Source organism: Vitis riparia, chromosome 8 (genome assembly GCF_004353265.1).
Source record: "Vitis riparia cultivar Riparia Gloire de Montpellier isolate 1030 chromosome 8, EGFV_Vit.rip_1.0, whole genome shotgun sequence".
Lineage (NCBI taxonomy): Eukaryota > Viridiplantae > Streptophyta > Magnoliopsida > Vitales > Vitaceae > Vitis > Vitis riparia.
This window is the reverse complement of record NC_048438.1, coordinates 12,358,294-12,373,179: the sequence shown is the minus strand read 5'-3', so window position 1 is coordinate 12,373,179 and position 14,886 is coordinate 12,358,294. Positions and strand designations below refer to the sequence as shown.

Here is a 14,886-nt window from a genome sequence, read left to right as displayed (position 1 = left end):
ACGCTTTTGTAATCATGCAATAGCATAATTGTACATCATCAAATGGAACTGCTGCAGACCCAATACAAAAGAATTAAATAAATAAATAAATACAGCAAAATGTGGATGAAATATTAATCCACTTAAACCTGCATTTGAAAGTTGAAAAGGTCCTTAAGAGACTGGGTCCTGGTCCATTAAAGGGCCTGGTGCACCACCCCATCTGATTAATTTATGACTTTTAAGCCAATTTGAAAGTGGGAATCTAACCCATCTAATTAATCAAGTGACCAACAGTGATGATCAGTCTTCTCAAGTTTGGTGAGCTTCCATAAATGTCTACAGCCGATAGCTAAAAAATTGGACCATGGGTGAGGGTGAAGGCCCTTTGATTTCACACCAATCTGAATGTAACATGTCATTGTGCTCGCATCAACTTGAGATCATCTTGTGGCTTGAGCTCTGCAAAACAGGTGGAAACAATTAAGAACTATTTTTAAAAAAAATTGTTTTTGTTAGAGTTTGATGACTCAAATTTTATTTCTTTCGACCTAAAAAAACTCGTACTATGACATATGTAATGAAGAAAAATTACAATACTTTTTTTAGGGTCTATGGTGGTAGTAGAGGGTTTGGTTTATTTATTTTTCTTATATATATATATATATATATGCGATAATGTATATGATTTAATGTTATGATGTTTATGTCTATGTAATAGTCGTTTGATTATCTCATTTTTTTTGTATCAATTTTAGACATAGTAAAATTTTTTTCTTCTCTTCTCATGATTTTTCCCGTTTAGGATTGATAACATAAATATATATATTCATATTTTCTTGTTGTTTGTTTTTGTTTTTCCATAATAGTTTTTTATAATAGTTTATATTTCCAAACAAACCTTTAATGTTCTTTTGAGATTTATACTTATATTATGATTTTTGTTGTAAACTTAGAAGTTAGATCCAAATGATAAGAGTCAAAATAAACAAAGAATAAACTTAAATAGAAAATAGAATGGTGTCCCGATGATGGTAGTACAGAAAAACAAGAAATAAATTTATATAAAGCCTAGGATAATATCCTACTAGTATGAATACAAAAAAATTAAGAATAAATATATATAGAACCTAGGATGGTGTTCAAATGATAGGACCGAAAAAAGAATAAACTTAGAATGATATTTTAATAATAAAAGTTCAAATTGAATTGGAAAAACTTCTACATACATGATTAAACTCAAAAACCTACTAATACGTAAATTATGTTGCAAATAGAACTATTAAAAGTTACAAATTTGTAAGTTAGCTCAAATCGGGTGAGAATCTTTAAAATTGCGTGTTCCCTTTCTCTTTGTTTTACCAAAAAAAGTTTACTTTCAATTCCCAAAAGTAACTTTTAAAGTTCCATTCAATTGATTCTCATGACTCGGATGAGTAAATGCGCCATGGAATCAGCAACATGGCAAGCAACGAGCCCTGTTCCAAAAAAGAAAGAAAAAGAAAGGCCCCAAGAATTTATTCCCGAAATCACAGGCTACGAATTATTGTACATAAATTTCAATTTTCCGGGAAAACATTTTCTTTCTCCACACGTAACATATACTTCATGAGTTAGCATGTCAAATTTTCCCCTTTTTTCAAACCCGGATTGGAACTCGTTCTAATTTTAAAACCTTTATATTATTTAGTGGAAATCTGAATTGGGTCAACTCTATATCAATATGAATATGAAACCATGGCCCTCAACCAAATCTTTGAAATTAAAACAGGTCTTTGACCAAACAAAAATAAATAAATTCAAAATGTGGAAAATGTACCAATCATTACCCTTAAACAAAATGAATTGGAGCATAGACGAGGGTATAAATAAGAATTAAAAGCCACTTTTTGAAGCAAAGTTTAACTAATGATAAAGTTGGTGTTTGGTATTTTATAGGCACTGAAATCATTATTATAATTTTTAAAAAATAATATTGATATTATAAAAAAAAATTATTAAAATATAAATTAAAATAGATTTTTTATAATAAATAATATTTTTCTAAATTTTGATATTAATTTTTTAAATAAAATTAGTTAAAGAAACATAAAAGCTTTTATTATTAAATTATAAAAAATAAAAAAAAACAAAAAAACAAAAAAAACAAAAAACAAAAAACAAAAAGGCGGGGGGAGGGGTGTGTGGGGGTTTAAGTTATCATAGATCCCTTTTAGGGTAGGGACCTAAACAAGATTTTGGGATAGGCTATCTTTTGGGACTGTACATATTGATAGAACCCTAAATATGGGAAAGACAAACAAAGAAGTATTCTGTTAGTGGTCCTTTATTGCAGAGTGGAGGTTAGTGCGAGACAAAAAAAATTCTTATTCTTTGATGCCCCTTTCCCTTTTAAAATGGAATAAAGCTAATGGTGGAGAATAAAAGCCACAGAAATATATATACATTGAGAGGGAGAGAGAGAGAGAGGGAGGGAGGGAGAGGGAGAGGGAGAGGGAGAGGGAGGGAGAGGGGGAGAATCAGCTAGGGTGTGAATTAAATATTGCATGTGAACATGCAAGAACATGGGGTACAGATGTTTCCAAGCCATCTCCAAGGGGGAATTCCTTGACCATGAAGGCACCATTAGCCATTTGGTCAATGGTTGTTAACACACTGTTGTGATGAGAATGAAGAATCCAATGGTAGTCACAAAACAAAACCCTAAACATTTACCTTTTTAACAAATCCATAATCATCGAAATCATGAAAAATAAATTGCTCTTTTTCTCAAAGTAGATTGAGCAAAAAAGTCTAAATGAGAAGGTGTTGAAACTGAGTTGCCTAGCATATGCAGTGAAACCCCTTGAGAAAGTGTCATTATTTTTGTATTACATTTTTCCATTATGGCCATTGTTAGGTGACCCACCATCGCCACTTTTCACTATATTGATGCTCTGGCCATAGCCCAAAAAATGGACCACCACTTGGGGGGTATGATGATTGGAATTATCACATATAGGACCCTTGTGCCACTTGGGGAAATGTAAGTTTATGTTGCTTGTATTTACTTATTTATTTTTCAAGGACCGAGCCAGGATGCGTGCCAAATACGAGATGGTTGATTCCCCCCAAGTATTCCCTTGGCCAAAAGACTATGCTTTGTGGGACTTTGTATAAGGATTAATTTTATTCTCCTCATCCCCACCCCTTTCCTTCTTTTTGTGTACCAACTGTTTGAGAATTGGAAGCATCTTAATAATAATTAAAAAAAAAAGTTTTTAATTGATTTATTTAAAAAAAAATGGATTGTTCAAAAATATATGTGAAAGTTTTTAATTGATTTATTTAAAAAAAAATGGATTGTTAAAAAATATATGTGAATTTCTTTTACTCAACTGATTTATTCAAATAACACGTGAAAGAGATAATGACAGTAGGAGTCTCTTCAATGCCTTCCATCATTTTTTTATCTTTTTAGCAGATATGAGGCACATCAAAGATGTTGCAGACCCGTAAAGTTGGATTTTCGGGAGGGGGGAAGGAAAGGAGGGAAAGAGAGAGATTGAGTGTGAAAAGAGGTGGTGAAGTGAAAGAAAAAGATTTTCTTAAAATAAAATAATCACCTCCAAGTTTGGTCAAAGTCTAAGATTACTAGCTACTAATAAAATCATGGCCACCCCCAACTACATGGGTCACTATTCAAAATCCAATGTCTCAAATCCCAACCACATATCAAAGTAAAAATAATACCACTATTGGGATAGCTTCTTTATTTTTTGTTTTAATTAGAAGATAAAAGGTAAAATGATTTATATTCGAGAAAGATATCTAATGGACGAGATAAATAAAGGAGATAGAGACACCACACAGTCTTGATATCATGTCAAACAACTAATTTTCCTAAAAATTTAATGTAACAACTCACTCCCAACCGTGTAGATATTGTCCGCTTTGGATCCAAAGGGCTCTCACAGCTTTAAAACGCGTCTACTTGGTTAAAATGAGCCTCTACATATATAGTGCCAGAAACATTCTCTCATATCCGATGTGGGACATCACAAATACCCTCTCATGCAGCTCATGGGATTGCGGGGCCAAATAGACAAATACCCCTTATGGGGCTAAACAAACCCCCGCACTGGGGTTGAGAATCAGCTCTAATACCATTTGTAACAACCCACTCCCAACCGTATAGATATTGTTCGCTTTGGACCCAAAGGGCCCTCACAACTTTAAAACGCGTCTACTTGGTTAAGAGGAACTTCTATGACAAACACCCCTTACGGGGCCAAACAAACCCACACCGGGGTTGTGGATCGGTTCTGATACCATTTGTAACGACCCACTCCCAACCGTGTAGATATTGTTCGCTTTGCACCCAAATGGCCCTCATGGCTTTAAAAGCCGTCTACTTGGTTAAGAGGAGCCTCTACATATATAGCGCCAGGAACATTCTCTCATATCCGATGTGGGACATCACAAACACCCCCTCATGCAGCTCATGGGATTGCAGGGCCAAACAGACAAACACCCCTTATGGGGCTAAACAAACCCCCACACTAGGGTCGGAGATCGGCTCTGATACCATTTGTAACAACTCACTCTCAACCGTGTAGAATAAGTCCGTTTTGGACCCAAAGGCCCTCACGGCTTTAAAACGTGTCTACTTGGTTAAGAAAAACCTCTACATATATAACGCTAGAAACTTTCTCCCATGTCCAATGTGGGATGTCACATTTAAACTTATAAGATTTAAATTCAATATATATATCATATTGTTTAACAAAGTCAAATATTATAATATTTAAAAAATAATATTCACATTGTAGGTTTTATTATTTTTATATAAATCAAATAAAGTTTCTATGAAAAACGACATTTTTCTAATTTTCATATTAAACAATTTTTTAAGTTAAATAAGATAAATAAGACGTAAATAAAAATTCTTATTAACCTCAAAGAATAGCTTTTGACTTTTAGACAAACATATTCTCATAAGTCAGTTGTACACCACTATATAATTCCTACCTCCGTTATTTAATTCAAATCCCGATGTGATCGAGAGTCATAAGCTAAGTCTGCTTAGCCTCCTTCTTTCTCCAGTCATTTATGGTTAGGTGCACTCAATTGACCAACAACAAACCAAGCAATTTCACCATAATATGTGCCACAATCCGGCCAAAACTTATGGCTATCTATCACACATGTAAAATAATATGCAATACCTAAAAAAAACAGCCTTCGTTGAATTCTAAGTTATCATACAAAACCCTTTAATACCATATGGTTGCACCCAACTTCCTACACTCTTAGTCCAAAGAAAATCTGGCTTTTAACCATATTTCTTTCTACCCAATCAAAGACATCTTTCCTTCATTTTGAACAAGAAGAAAGGACATTTGAAACCCCAGTGGAGTGGGAAGGGTTGAGGCCAATCTTGTTTTATAGTGTAGAGTTGAGAGAGGAGACTAAAATAAACAATGTCGTGGAACAATGTTTGGTGCATATAGTCCTTTGTTTGAGGGTGATTGTGCAACACAAGACAAGTTAAGAAGGCTTAGGGGAGCGTTGTAGAACCCCCATGTGACACCTTTTAATGCAGTGGGGCATGACTTATCACATATTTTCTTTGACACTATTATTATAAACTCCAATCTATAAACATAATCAAGGACAACTTTAAGCCCAATTTGTCTCACCCGTCTTGTCTTATTAGGTTAATATGATCCAATTCAAACTTGACTCTATATTTTCTTTTGACCAACCCAAATTCAAAAACTAATTTCCTTTTTCTTTCAATTTTGGAATCTGATTTTTTAGAACGGTAATTTGATTAGATTGGAAAGTAACTAAAACTTTGTCTACTTAGGTAGCTCTGTCAATTTTAGAAGTATCTAATCATGCCATGTAGTAACTTAGTCACATTTTAGACCAAACTTAGGTTAACTTATTTCTTAACGGGATGATGGAAATTCAAGGAAGACTTTATTTTTTTATTTTTTTATTTTTTTCCTTTTTTAGTCCGACAGGTGAAAAATGGAATTATCGTTACTTTGTCTCCCTGGTGCCATAACATATGACCTAGTCGTGTTAGTTTAGGCCCAATAAGTAAGCAAGCCCAATGTGAGCTTATGATGGAATAGCCCAACCCATGTAAAGTCCTGTTAGTTTATACCTCAAGATTTACTCTAAAAAATGAAAATTACTCTCATGATATCTTCTAAGTTCATATTTTAACACTTTAAATCGAGTCTTTGTATCGACCAAACAACTTAATACTTAATATTTAATATCATTATGTTGTATTTAGAGTTAAATTAAATTAAGTTCTATTTAGATTTAAATGAAAAAAACAAGCATCATCCTAGACTTGATTTCTTTTCCTTTTTTTTTTCTTTTCTTTTTTTAAATCAGACAATGAAAATAACATAACTTGGTCTTCATGTCCAAGCCAAATACCCATTTCATATTGTTGGTCTCAAAATCGAATCACCCCATTGCCTGAATTTACGATCAAAGAAATCTTTTAATTCATTTCAACGGTTTTGAACCATCTTAGTGAAGCAAAAAATAAGTATTTAAACATTTTTATGTGTTAGATTGTGTTTTACATACATACTTATAGTTTTAGTATATGTTTGGAATGTCGGAACAAGGGATGAAAATGAAATCCTTAAGATTTAAATCTCTCTTTGGTATATGATATGGTAACTCACCTTCATTCCTATTCTTATTCCAACTCCTTTCAAGGATAATTGTGTTTAGGACTTAGTTGAGTTTAAAAATTAAGTTTTGATCCATATAAGTTCACCATTTAAGCTCGATACCTAAATGAAGTGTGAAAATTGAGAAGAATGATATAAATTTTTTATATTTCCAAAAATGACATTTGCTGATTATGAAAAAAAAAAAAAGAGCAGAAAAACATTAATTTAAATTTTATTCATTTTGTAAATCTCAATAAAATTTAATATAATTTAGTGATTTGGAAAAAAAAACACTATTTTCCAAAAAAATAAAAATAAATTATTATTATTATTATTATTTAAAAATCAAACATCTTGGAAAATATATATTTTTTAAATTGTGTATATAAAAAATAGCTAAAATATATCAAATTTATTTTTTTTTGAATGATATATTTTTAGAATATATTTAAAAAAATTAGTTTTCTAAAAATAATAAATTTTCAAAATAATTATTAAAAAAAATTAAGATAATAAAAGTTTATCAAACATTGTAGAAAATGGTTTTGAAGGGTATATTGATTTTTTTATATTTTATATCATTTCCATCAATTATATAACTTTTATGGATCAAATCTTAATTTTTGAGCACAGATCCAAAACACAATTCTCCCTTACTTTATACCAAGTTACCAACCCAACGGCACTTTCTTTTTAAGGCTCATGGGTCCTGGATAACGTTAAAATCCAACTATCCATAATGAAACCGTTTTAAGGTGAAGGTTTAAATGCATGGGCAGAGCCAATGGGCTTTTCCATTTCTTTAACAAATAAACAAATCATTTTAGGCCCAATATGAGTTGAACGGACATGTTGTGATGGTGTGGGCTTTGTTTCTACATTTTGGCTCGTTAAAAACGACCTTAAAATATTGGCATGTCTGGGCCTGGCCCCAGAATGGGCCCAGTCATCTTCCAGCCCGCGAACACCAGATTACGAATACGATTCACACGATGCATTTGCTTTCAATGTCATCACACCATGCATTTCTTCTAAAATTAGCCAATGGATAAAATTTAATCGCGATAAAATACTTACTCTTTTTGATTCTCCAAAAGAAAAAAATATTAACAATTCCTCATATTTGATTTTATTAAGGAAAATATAAAAGAAAGTCACATATAATTAAAATTAATAAAATTATTTAATTTTTATGTAAAATATTTATATAAATAAAATAATTTAAAAATATGATATAAAAATTAATTTATGATTTTTTTTTCTTTTCTATTTTTTGTTCTCGTTTTTTTTCGAAGAATCAAACATCACCCCGAGCTAGTCAAATCGAAATGGTAAGATTATTTTCTAATAAATTTGGATTTTGAAATTTTCTTAAAAAATTGAAAATAAAAATAAAAAACTTTTTTTTTTTAAGTTTTATTAAAGATTAAATGTTTTAGTATAGTTGGTTTTTAAAATTAAATTCTATTAAATATATTCTCCTCATCCTTAAAGTAAAATTTTAAATTTTATCTTATTAGAATAACATTTTTATATTAATATTTAATATTTATTTAAGTTTTAAATAAATTGAAACATATTCAATTTTCAAATAAAAAGAAATATCGTCATGCAAGTTCAAGGCTTAATCCCAAATGTGCTTGCATACCATTCTTGTAAATGCAATTTTACGAGGTCACGTATGAACACTGGCAGAGCCAGCACATGCCAAGAGGGGGTCAACTCGGATCCGCTTCGACTCGACCGAGTCAGGATCTGAGTCCTCCTCCCTAACTCGCTTATTGGCCCACCCTGCAGGGTTGTCCATCATAAAATTTATAACAATAAAGGAACAGAAACAAGACGCAAGGTGTTTGGATGCTAGGAAAACGGGATACAAGATGTTAGAAAAATGAGGCAAGAGGTGTTTGGTTGGAGTGAAAGAGGGGGAAAATTGAAGATTGGCACGAAATGTAGGATGTCGGAGAGTTGGAGTGGAGTAGGAGATGAATAACAAAGGGTTTGAAGAAGGCAGATGTTGAAGGTGAGGAGAGAGAGGCTCTCTATATATACGGAGAGGGAAATGAGAAATGGGGGTGGGTGGTATTTAAAATTTAAAATTTTTATTAATATTTCAATTAAGTTAAAAAAAAAAAAAAAGGCTTAACAACCATATACCCATTAGTTTGGGATTAAATATTAGCTAGTGTGGAGCTCAAGTTGGATTATAATAATTGATTAATTATGATCCATGATTGTCATAAGGCAAAAAATTGCGTTTTATAGGCCTTAACAATGTTGGATATGATAGCATTAGTTGGGTAGGGTAGAAGATTTCACCATATGTTCTAAAAATTAATTTATTGTGTCATAGGCAAACTCATTTGATGTCATTTTTCTAATCTATCTTAGATTGTCTCATTCTAAAATCATACCATTTTTGAAAACCTATTCTTATGTTTGTTTCATTTAATATATATATATATATATATATATATATATATATATATATATATATATATATATATATATAAACTTTTTTAAATATATTTTATTTAAAGAAATAATTCGTCAAAAACCATGAAGCAATCTTTATATTTGTAAATTTATCATCTCCCATATTTTTATTTGAAAAATAGTTCATTTTAACTTAAATATTTTTTATTATTTTGAATATTTATAATTTTTTAAAAATATTATTTTTATAAAAAATAATAAGGACATTTTTATTAAAATGAAATTAAAAAAATGACATATTAGATTTACAAATTTGTTTTCGATCTACCTTTAAATCAAACAACCCTTTTTAAAATATAATAATATTATTGGATCCCTACAGTTTGAACTAAAATATTTATTATTGTGGCATTTATTAGTTATAGAAGCTGTGTGGTGTTCCTGAGTTTCATAAATAAGGACACCTGTACATGGATAAACATAAGAAACAATTGATTAGTTCTCATTCAATCAATTGATTAGTTCTCATTCAATCATAAAAAATGGTTGAAAGAATAAAATAAGATAAGAATGACAATTTGATGAATATTCTTCTCCCATAGATTAATAGATCAATACGTTTGCTTCTTCCTCTATACAAGTTGGCATTGGGATGCTCATCCATCCCTTCCCCATGGGTCAAAGAGAAAAAAAACATCAGAAATATCGTATCCCAAGAAAGAAAAGAAAGAAGAGACAGGGAATTAAACGAAGAAAGAAGGAAGTAAAGGGGGAGGAGGGAGTGGGAGTAATGATTGAATAAAAGGTGGGGAATGAAAAGAGAGAGGAGGCGGCAGCAGTGGGCAGAGAGCAGCAGAGCACGTCCCCGACAGCAGCCCTCGGTATCCCAACACCTTGTCTCCTCATCCACCGCTTCCCCCTCCTGCTTTCTACCTTCTACCCTCTGCTTTTTCTACTTTCTTCTCGTCTTTCTGCCGGCCCACGTAGTCAGAGAAAAATGAATGTAAAAATGAATATTTTTCAATTTTTAAATCCATTGCCCCATATCATTCACATTCATAGTCTTCGACTTTGTCTCTAGTCTTGAATCATCATTGTCCTTGTCAGCCTGCTCCAGCACGCTCCTCCCTTCCCTCCCCTACTTTTCCTTTCATTTCCCCCTCCATCAATCACGCTGCCACTTCCTCTTCATCATACTTCCATCCACTCCACTTCCCAAATCCCTCCTAGTTTTTTACTCTTTCCTTACCCTTTTCTACCGTTTCCCCCTTCCAATTTCTTTATATATATATAAGTTGAAGTAGATATAAAAGAATTATTTAATTTAAATTAATTTTTTTATTTTTATATTTAAATAAAATATTTAAGAATTAAACTTCATTAAAAAAAAAACCAGAGAAGCACCTAATATAACTTTCCACTAAAATTATATCATGTTTTTTAACTAGTTAAGGGTTAAAAATAATTAAATGTTCTTAAATTGCTCTTAAAATTAATTAAATTTCTTTCTTTTTATTTTTTTAAAAAATTTTCAATGAAATAATACTAAAAACTAGTCTGATACAAAAGCAAATTAATAGCTAACATCTATTTGTCGTTTATCAAAAGTTAATAAAAATGACATTCATTCCTTCAATGATTTGGAAACCCCACTGGATATTTTGTTTGTCTTTTAAAATGTACTTGATCCCACTTCTCCTAAATCATATATTTTTTAGATGATGATTGAATGGAAAATATATTTAAATATTTTATTTCATACAAGTCGGTTCTTTTAGTACTTCAATCACACGGTAGAAAGGGCCGTAAAGGGATGACAAGATCAAACATCTTTTCTTTCTTATATTAGACCTACCATAAATAATATATCATTACCGTTTATACGGACCTTCATTTTCACATTGGTTGGATAAGTACTTTAATTGGCTTACCCATTCATTTTTTCTTTATTTATACGGACCTCCGATCTATATCATGTTTTACATATTCTCCCATCGAATTAAAAATCAAACAATACACCCTCCAAGTTTTATAAATATATATAATATGTATTTTTTGAATCACGACGTTATATTTTTTTTTTATAGAATGACATGTACTCTCAATGTAAGTGAGGGTAAAATAGTAGTTTTAAAAAATTAAGGATAAAAGAGTCATTTCATTTTAAAACCCCAAAACTCTAACCTAACCCTTCTCCTTTTTCCTTCCTTCATTTTCCATAAACCACATTTTCTCAACAACCAAACAAATTTGACTAAATATGTTTGTAGTGTCTTAAAAAATAGACAAATTCATAAAAAAAAAAAAAAGAAACACAACTAAACAAGTTGTTTTACCTAGAAATGAATGGGACAAGCAAGAAGCTAGAAAAGGTTCCATTGATTGTTCGATATAAAATACTTTCTCGAAAAACCTTTCATAATCCAAAAACCTATGCCCTTAACCAAAAAGAAAAAAATGAAAAATCATTGGATATGTCCAAAAACATTCTATGTCAAAACAAGTATAAATCCAAATAAAACTAAAAGAAATCAAAATTTTAAAAAACTGTGGAAGCAATGAAAAACAAAGATGTCAAACAAAAACAAAGACATAATTAAAACAAAAGGCAATCATTAAGTAAAAAAAAAAAATCACTTGATGTATGAAAAATCAATTGAAAAAATGCAGACCTATAAAGAAATAAACTAATATTGATGAACCAAATTTCCCCCAAATTTAAAATTTTAAAAAAAATGTCATAACAAATTGCAAATAAGTTTTCCTAACTTTTCTAAAACATCAAAATGAAATCCTATTCTAAAACAACAAACTAAAGCATTACATAAAAATTTTCTTCATTGAGTTTTTTTTTTTAAAATTCCATAATTTTTCTCCAAATTTTTTGAAACAGAAAAAAGAAACCCCAACTCTAACCCTCTTTGTTGAGATTTTTTTACTAAAGAAATTATAAGACAAAAAGCTTATCATTGAACTCTATGTCTTCTCTTCAATGTCAACTCTTTGATGCTTATATTAACTTCTTTGGAATTTTAGGGTCTCAACTGTAATTTGGAGATTCAATAAAAGGAATGACGAGGAAGAGGAGAGGGTTGGAGAGGTTTCATTTTGGTTACAAAATTACCCTTTTGCCCTCACTTAAACAAATCATGTAAAAAGCACATATATCTTCTTTCTAAAATTGTAACACCATCACTTTAAAAATATCTATTACATGTAATTATAAAGTATAGATAGTATATTACTTGATTTTAAATTTGAGGGAATAATATGCAAAATATGCTATAAATTAAGGGGTAAAATGTAATAATCTATTTTTTAATAGATTTAGGCAAATTCAGGCTTCTTGCATGTCAATGAAAATGTGAGAAAAAGTGGGAGAAAGACCAGACAAAAAAACTTATAAGACTTCAGAGGTCTTATTATTTAAAAATGAAAAATATAGATTATTTTCATAATAATAATAATAATAATAATAGAATAGTACAGTGATATTATTGGAGTGTTTCTGAAAAAGCAGATGCACGAGTCTGCTTGGAGAAGAAGAACATCTCCCATGCTTATAAAGCCAGTTCTAAAGGGCTTATTTTGCATGCCCAAAGCACTACTGTCAGTCCAGAGTACAAGAGGGGGTGTTCCATATCTTCCTTTAAATCGGAGAGAAAGGGCAAACATACTAACACAAGTAAATATAAAATATTCCTAGATTGAAGTGAGAATGTTATTCAGTTTCATCTGTCTTCCCCAATGCCAGAATTGGAACCTTCAGACTACCAAACACGGACAGCGCTTGTCCTTTACAACGTCTTTGAGCAGCAGCACGAGGCCAGAGCCTCTCTCCACAAACCCTAAAATGGCAAAAACACCGCATCCTTCATTTCAAGAATTTAAAATAATGATTGTTTCTTCAACACAATAATAACGGTCACATTAATGGTGATGATGATGATGATGATATGCCATTTTCAAGTTTGTAAACAAAACTCAAGTAAGCTATTGCTTTTACAGGCTCCATTGTCAATCATCCATCACAACAACACACATCACATATACTGATATACACCTTCTTCCCTTTTTTTTAATCGTCTTCTTCATTGTGACCTGAGATTCTTCGACTCCTACAAACCCTAGCTACTTCATTCCACAAACCCACGCATCCACGCAAAAAACCAGATTAGACAACAGAATATAATCAAGCTAAAAAACGAGAACCAAATCAATCAATCAGAAACTTTTCTGCAATCTACACCGAAACGTCGCCGTTTAGACCGACCGCTGGAACTGGAATGGTCTACCAAGGTTTTCAGTGCATCGCGCAAAGAGTGGACAGACTCGTCGCTGTGATCTCCGTCGCCGGAGACGACGAGAATGTTCCGGATTCGTCCCCCAAGCGACGCCATTTCTGCTTTGAGAGTCTTCAGGCGGAGTGACTTCAGAATCTCGATCAACTCCGGTAAGAGCTCGGTGCGGTCTTCGCAGCACAAAGAGGCTTTGAATATGGATTTTCCATCGTCGGAGTAATCTCCGGAGAGGATTACGTTGATTTCGTCGGTCTCGGAGGGGAGGGTTTCGAGTTGTGTGATTTCTGAGGTCTGCTCTTTCAGCTCTTTTACCCGTTGAATCACCTTTGCCAGTAGCGAAGCTTTGTCGGTCTGTGGAAATAAAATTTAAATCTTAAATATAATTTTGAAAAGCTAATCGACTTTCCCAATCATATCAACCCTAGAAATGCCATAAAGGCTTCATTCGTTCTTTTTCAGACACTACTACAGTACTACTCAACATCGTTTCGTTCAGCAAAAGGCTCAAATTAAAGATTAGTCTGGATCTGAAAATTCAGAATCTGAATCCATAAAAGAAGATGAAAAGTAATTTTTGGTCGTCATATTCTAGCTTCTCAATACCATAACTGCAGAAGCGCAACATAAATTTTAATTTTCAACAAAATTCCATGTGGTTGCTGAGAAAAAGCAGGCGAAAAAGTAAAGAGAATTTTGAATGCGTGTTACAATCTTCATTAACATGAAAAAATTCAGAGCCAGTTAACATAAGCTATATAAAAGATAACATCTAAAATTTTCATTTGTTTTCCTCAATTTTCTGAGCAACCAAACGGATTATACCTTGGAACTGCAAGGAAGAAGACTCCGAAGCTTATCGAGATGGGAGTTAATTCTCTCTCTTCTTCTTTTCTCAGCTTCCTTGTGATTTATGGAAGCCGTCAGAGCTCGGGACTGTGGTACATCCGCAATTCCCGACACCTCCGAAGGGTAAAACGAAGAGCTACAAAAGCTTTGAATAGCCGGAAAGTCACAATTCCCAGGAAACCCGTACCATCCGACGTCGTTTAGGACGTTACCGGCCAAAAACCGGCAAAACTCTGAACCCTCTGGCGTGTTTTCTGGCTGCATGCCGTGCTTTCAGAATTTCTCCGAATGTATCGAGGGTTTCGATTGCAGGTTTAGGGTTTCTGTTGATGTGTTTCTTTGCAGTCGTTTCCTTCTCTCCACGATGTCGTTTTGGAAGAGACCCACTAGGTATAGACTGAGGTGCTTTTATCATGCTTGGCCCTCGATGAAACCTTTTTGTGGTACTTCAAGATTTGGCTATATTTCTTATTTCATGTCTTTTTTCACAATTTTTTTTTTCTAAAATTATTTTTAATTAATTTATGTGAGGAAATATCCATGTATGGATTTTTTTTTAAACCAAAAATATTAATATATATTTTTATGGTCTATATAAAAACACATTTTTTATTAGTATGTGCTTTCAAAGGAAT

The 14,886-nt window shown here is 32.1% G+C and overlaps 1 protein-coding gene across 1 annotated transcript; it reads right to left on the bottom strand.

The window, feature by feature from the left end:
- Positions 1-12,977: 12,977 nt before the first annotated feature.
- Positions 12,978-14,643, bottom strand: LOC117919835 (transcription factor bHLH106). The gene is made up of 2 exons (XM_034837100.1): positions 14,228-14,643; positions 12,978-13,756 (listed from the first exon to the last, which is right to left on the bottom strand). The coding sequence occupies exons 1-2, from the start codon at positions 14,513-14,515 to the stop codon at positions 13,325-13,327; spliced, it is 720 nt and encodes a 239-aa protein (XP_034692991.1). The 5' UTR covers positions 14,516-14,643; the 3' UTR covers positions 12,978-13,324.
- Positions 14,644-14,886: the final 243 nt, after the last annotated feature.

Excerpts from the sequence above, each read along its gene's own strand:
- LOC117919835 (XM_034837100.1), bottom strand. The coding sequence starts at position 14,515 with ATGCAGCCAGAAAACACGCCAGAGGGTTCAGAGTTTTGCCGGTTTTTG. Across the intron at positions 13,757-14,227 it reads TTCTTCCTTGCAGTTCCAAG|ACCGACAAAGCTTCGCTACT; the intron begins GTATAATCCGTT and ends TTATTTCCACAG.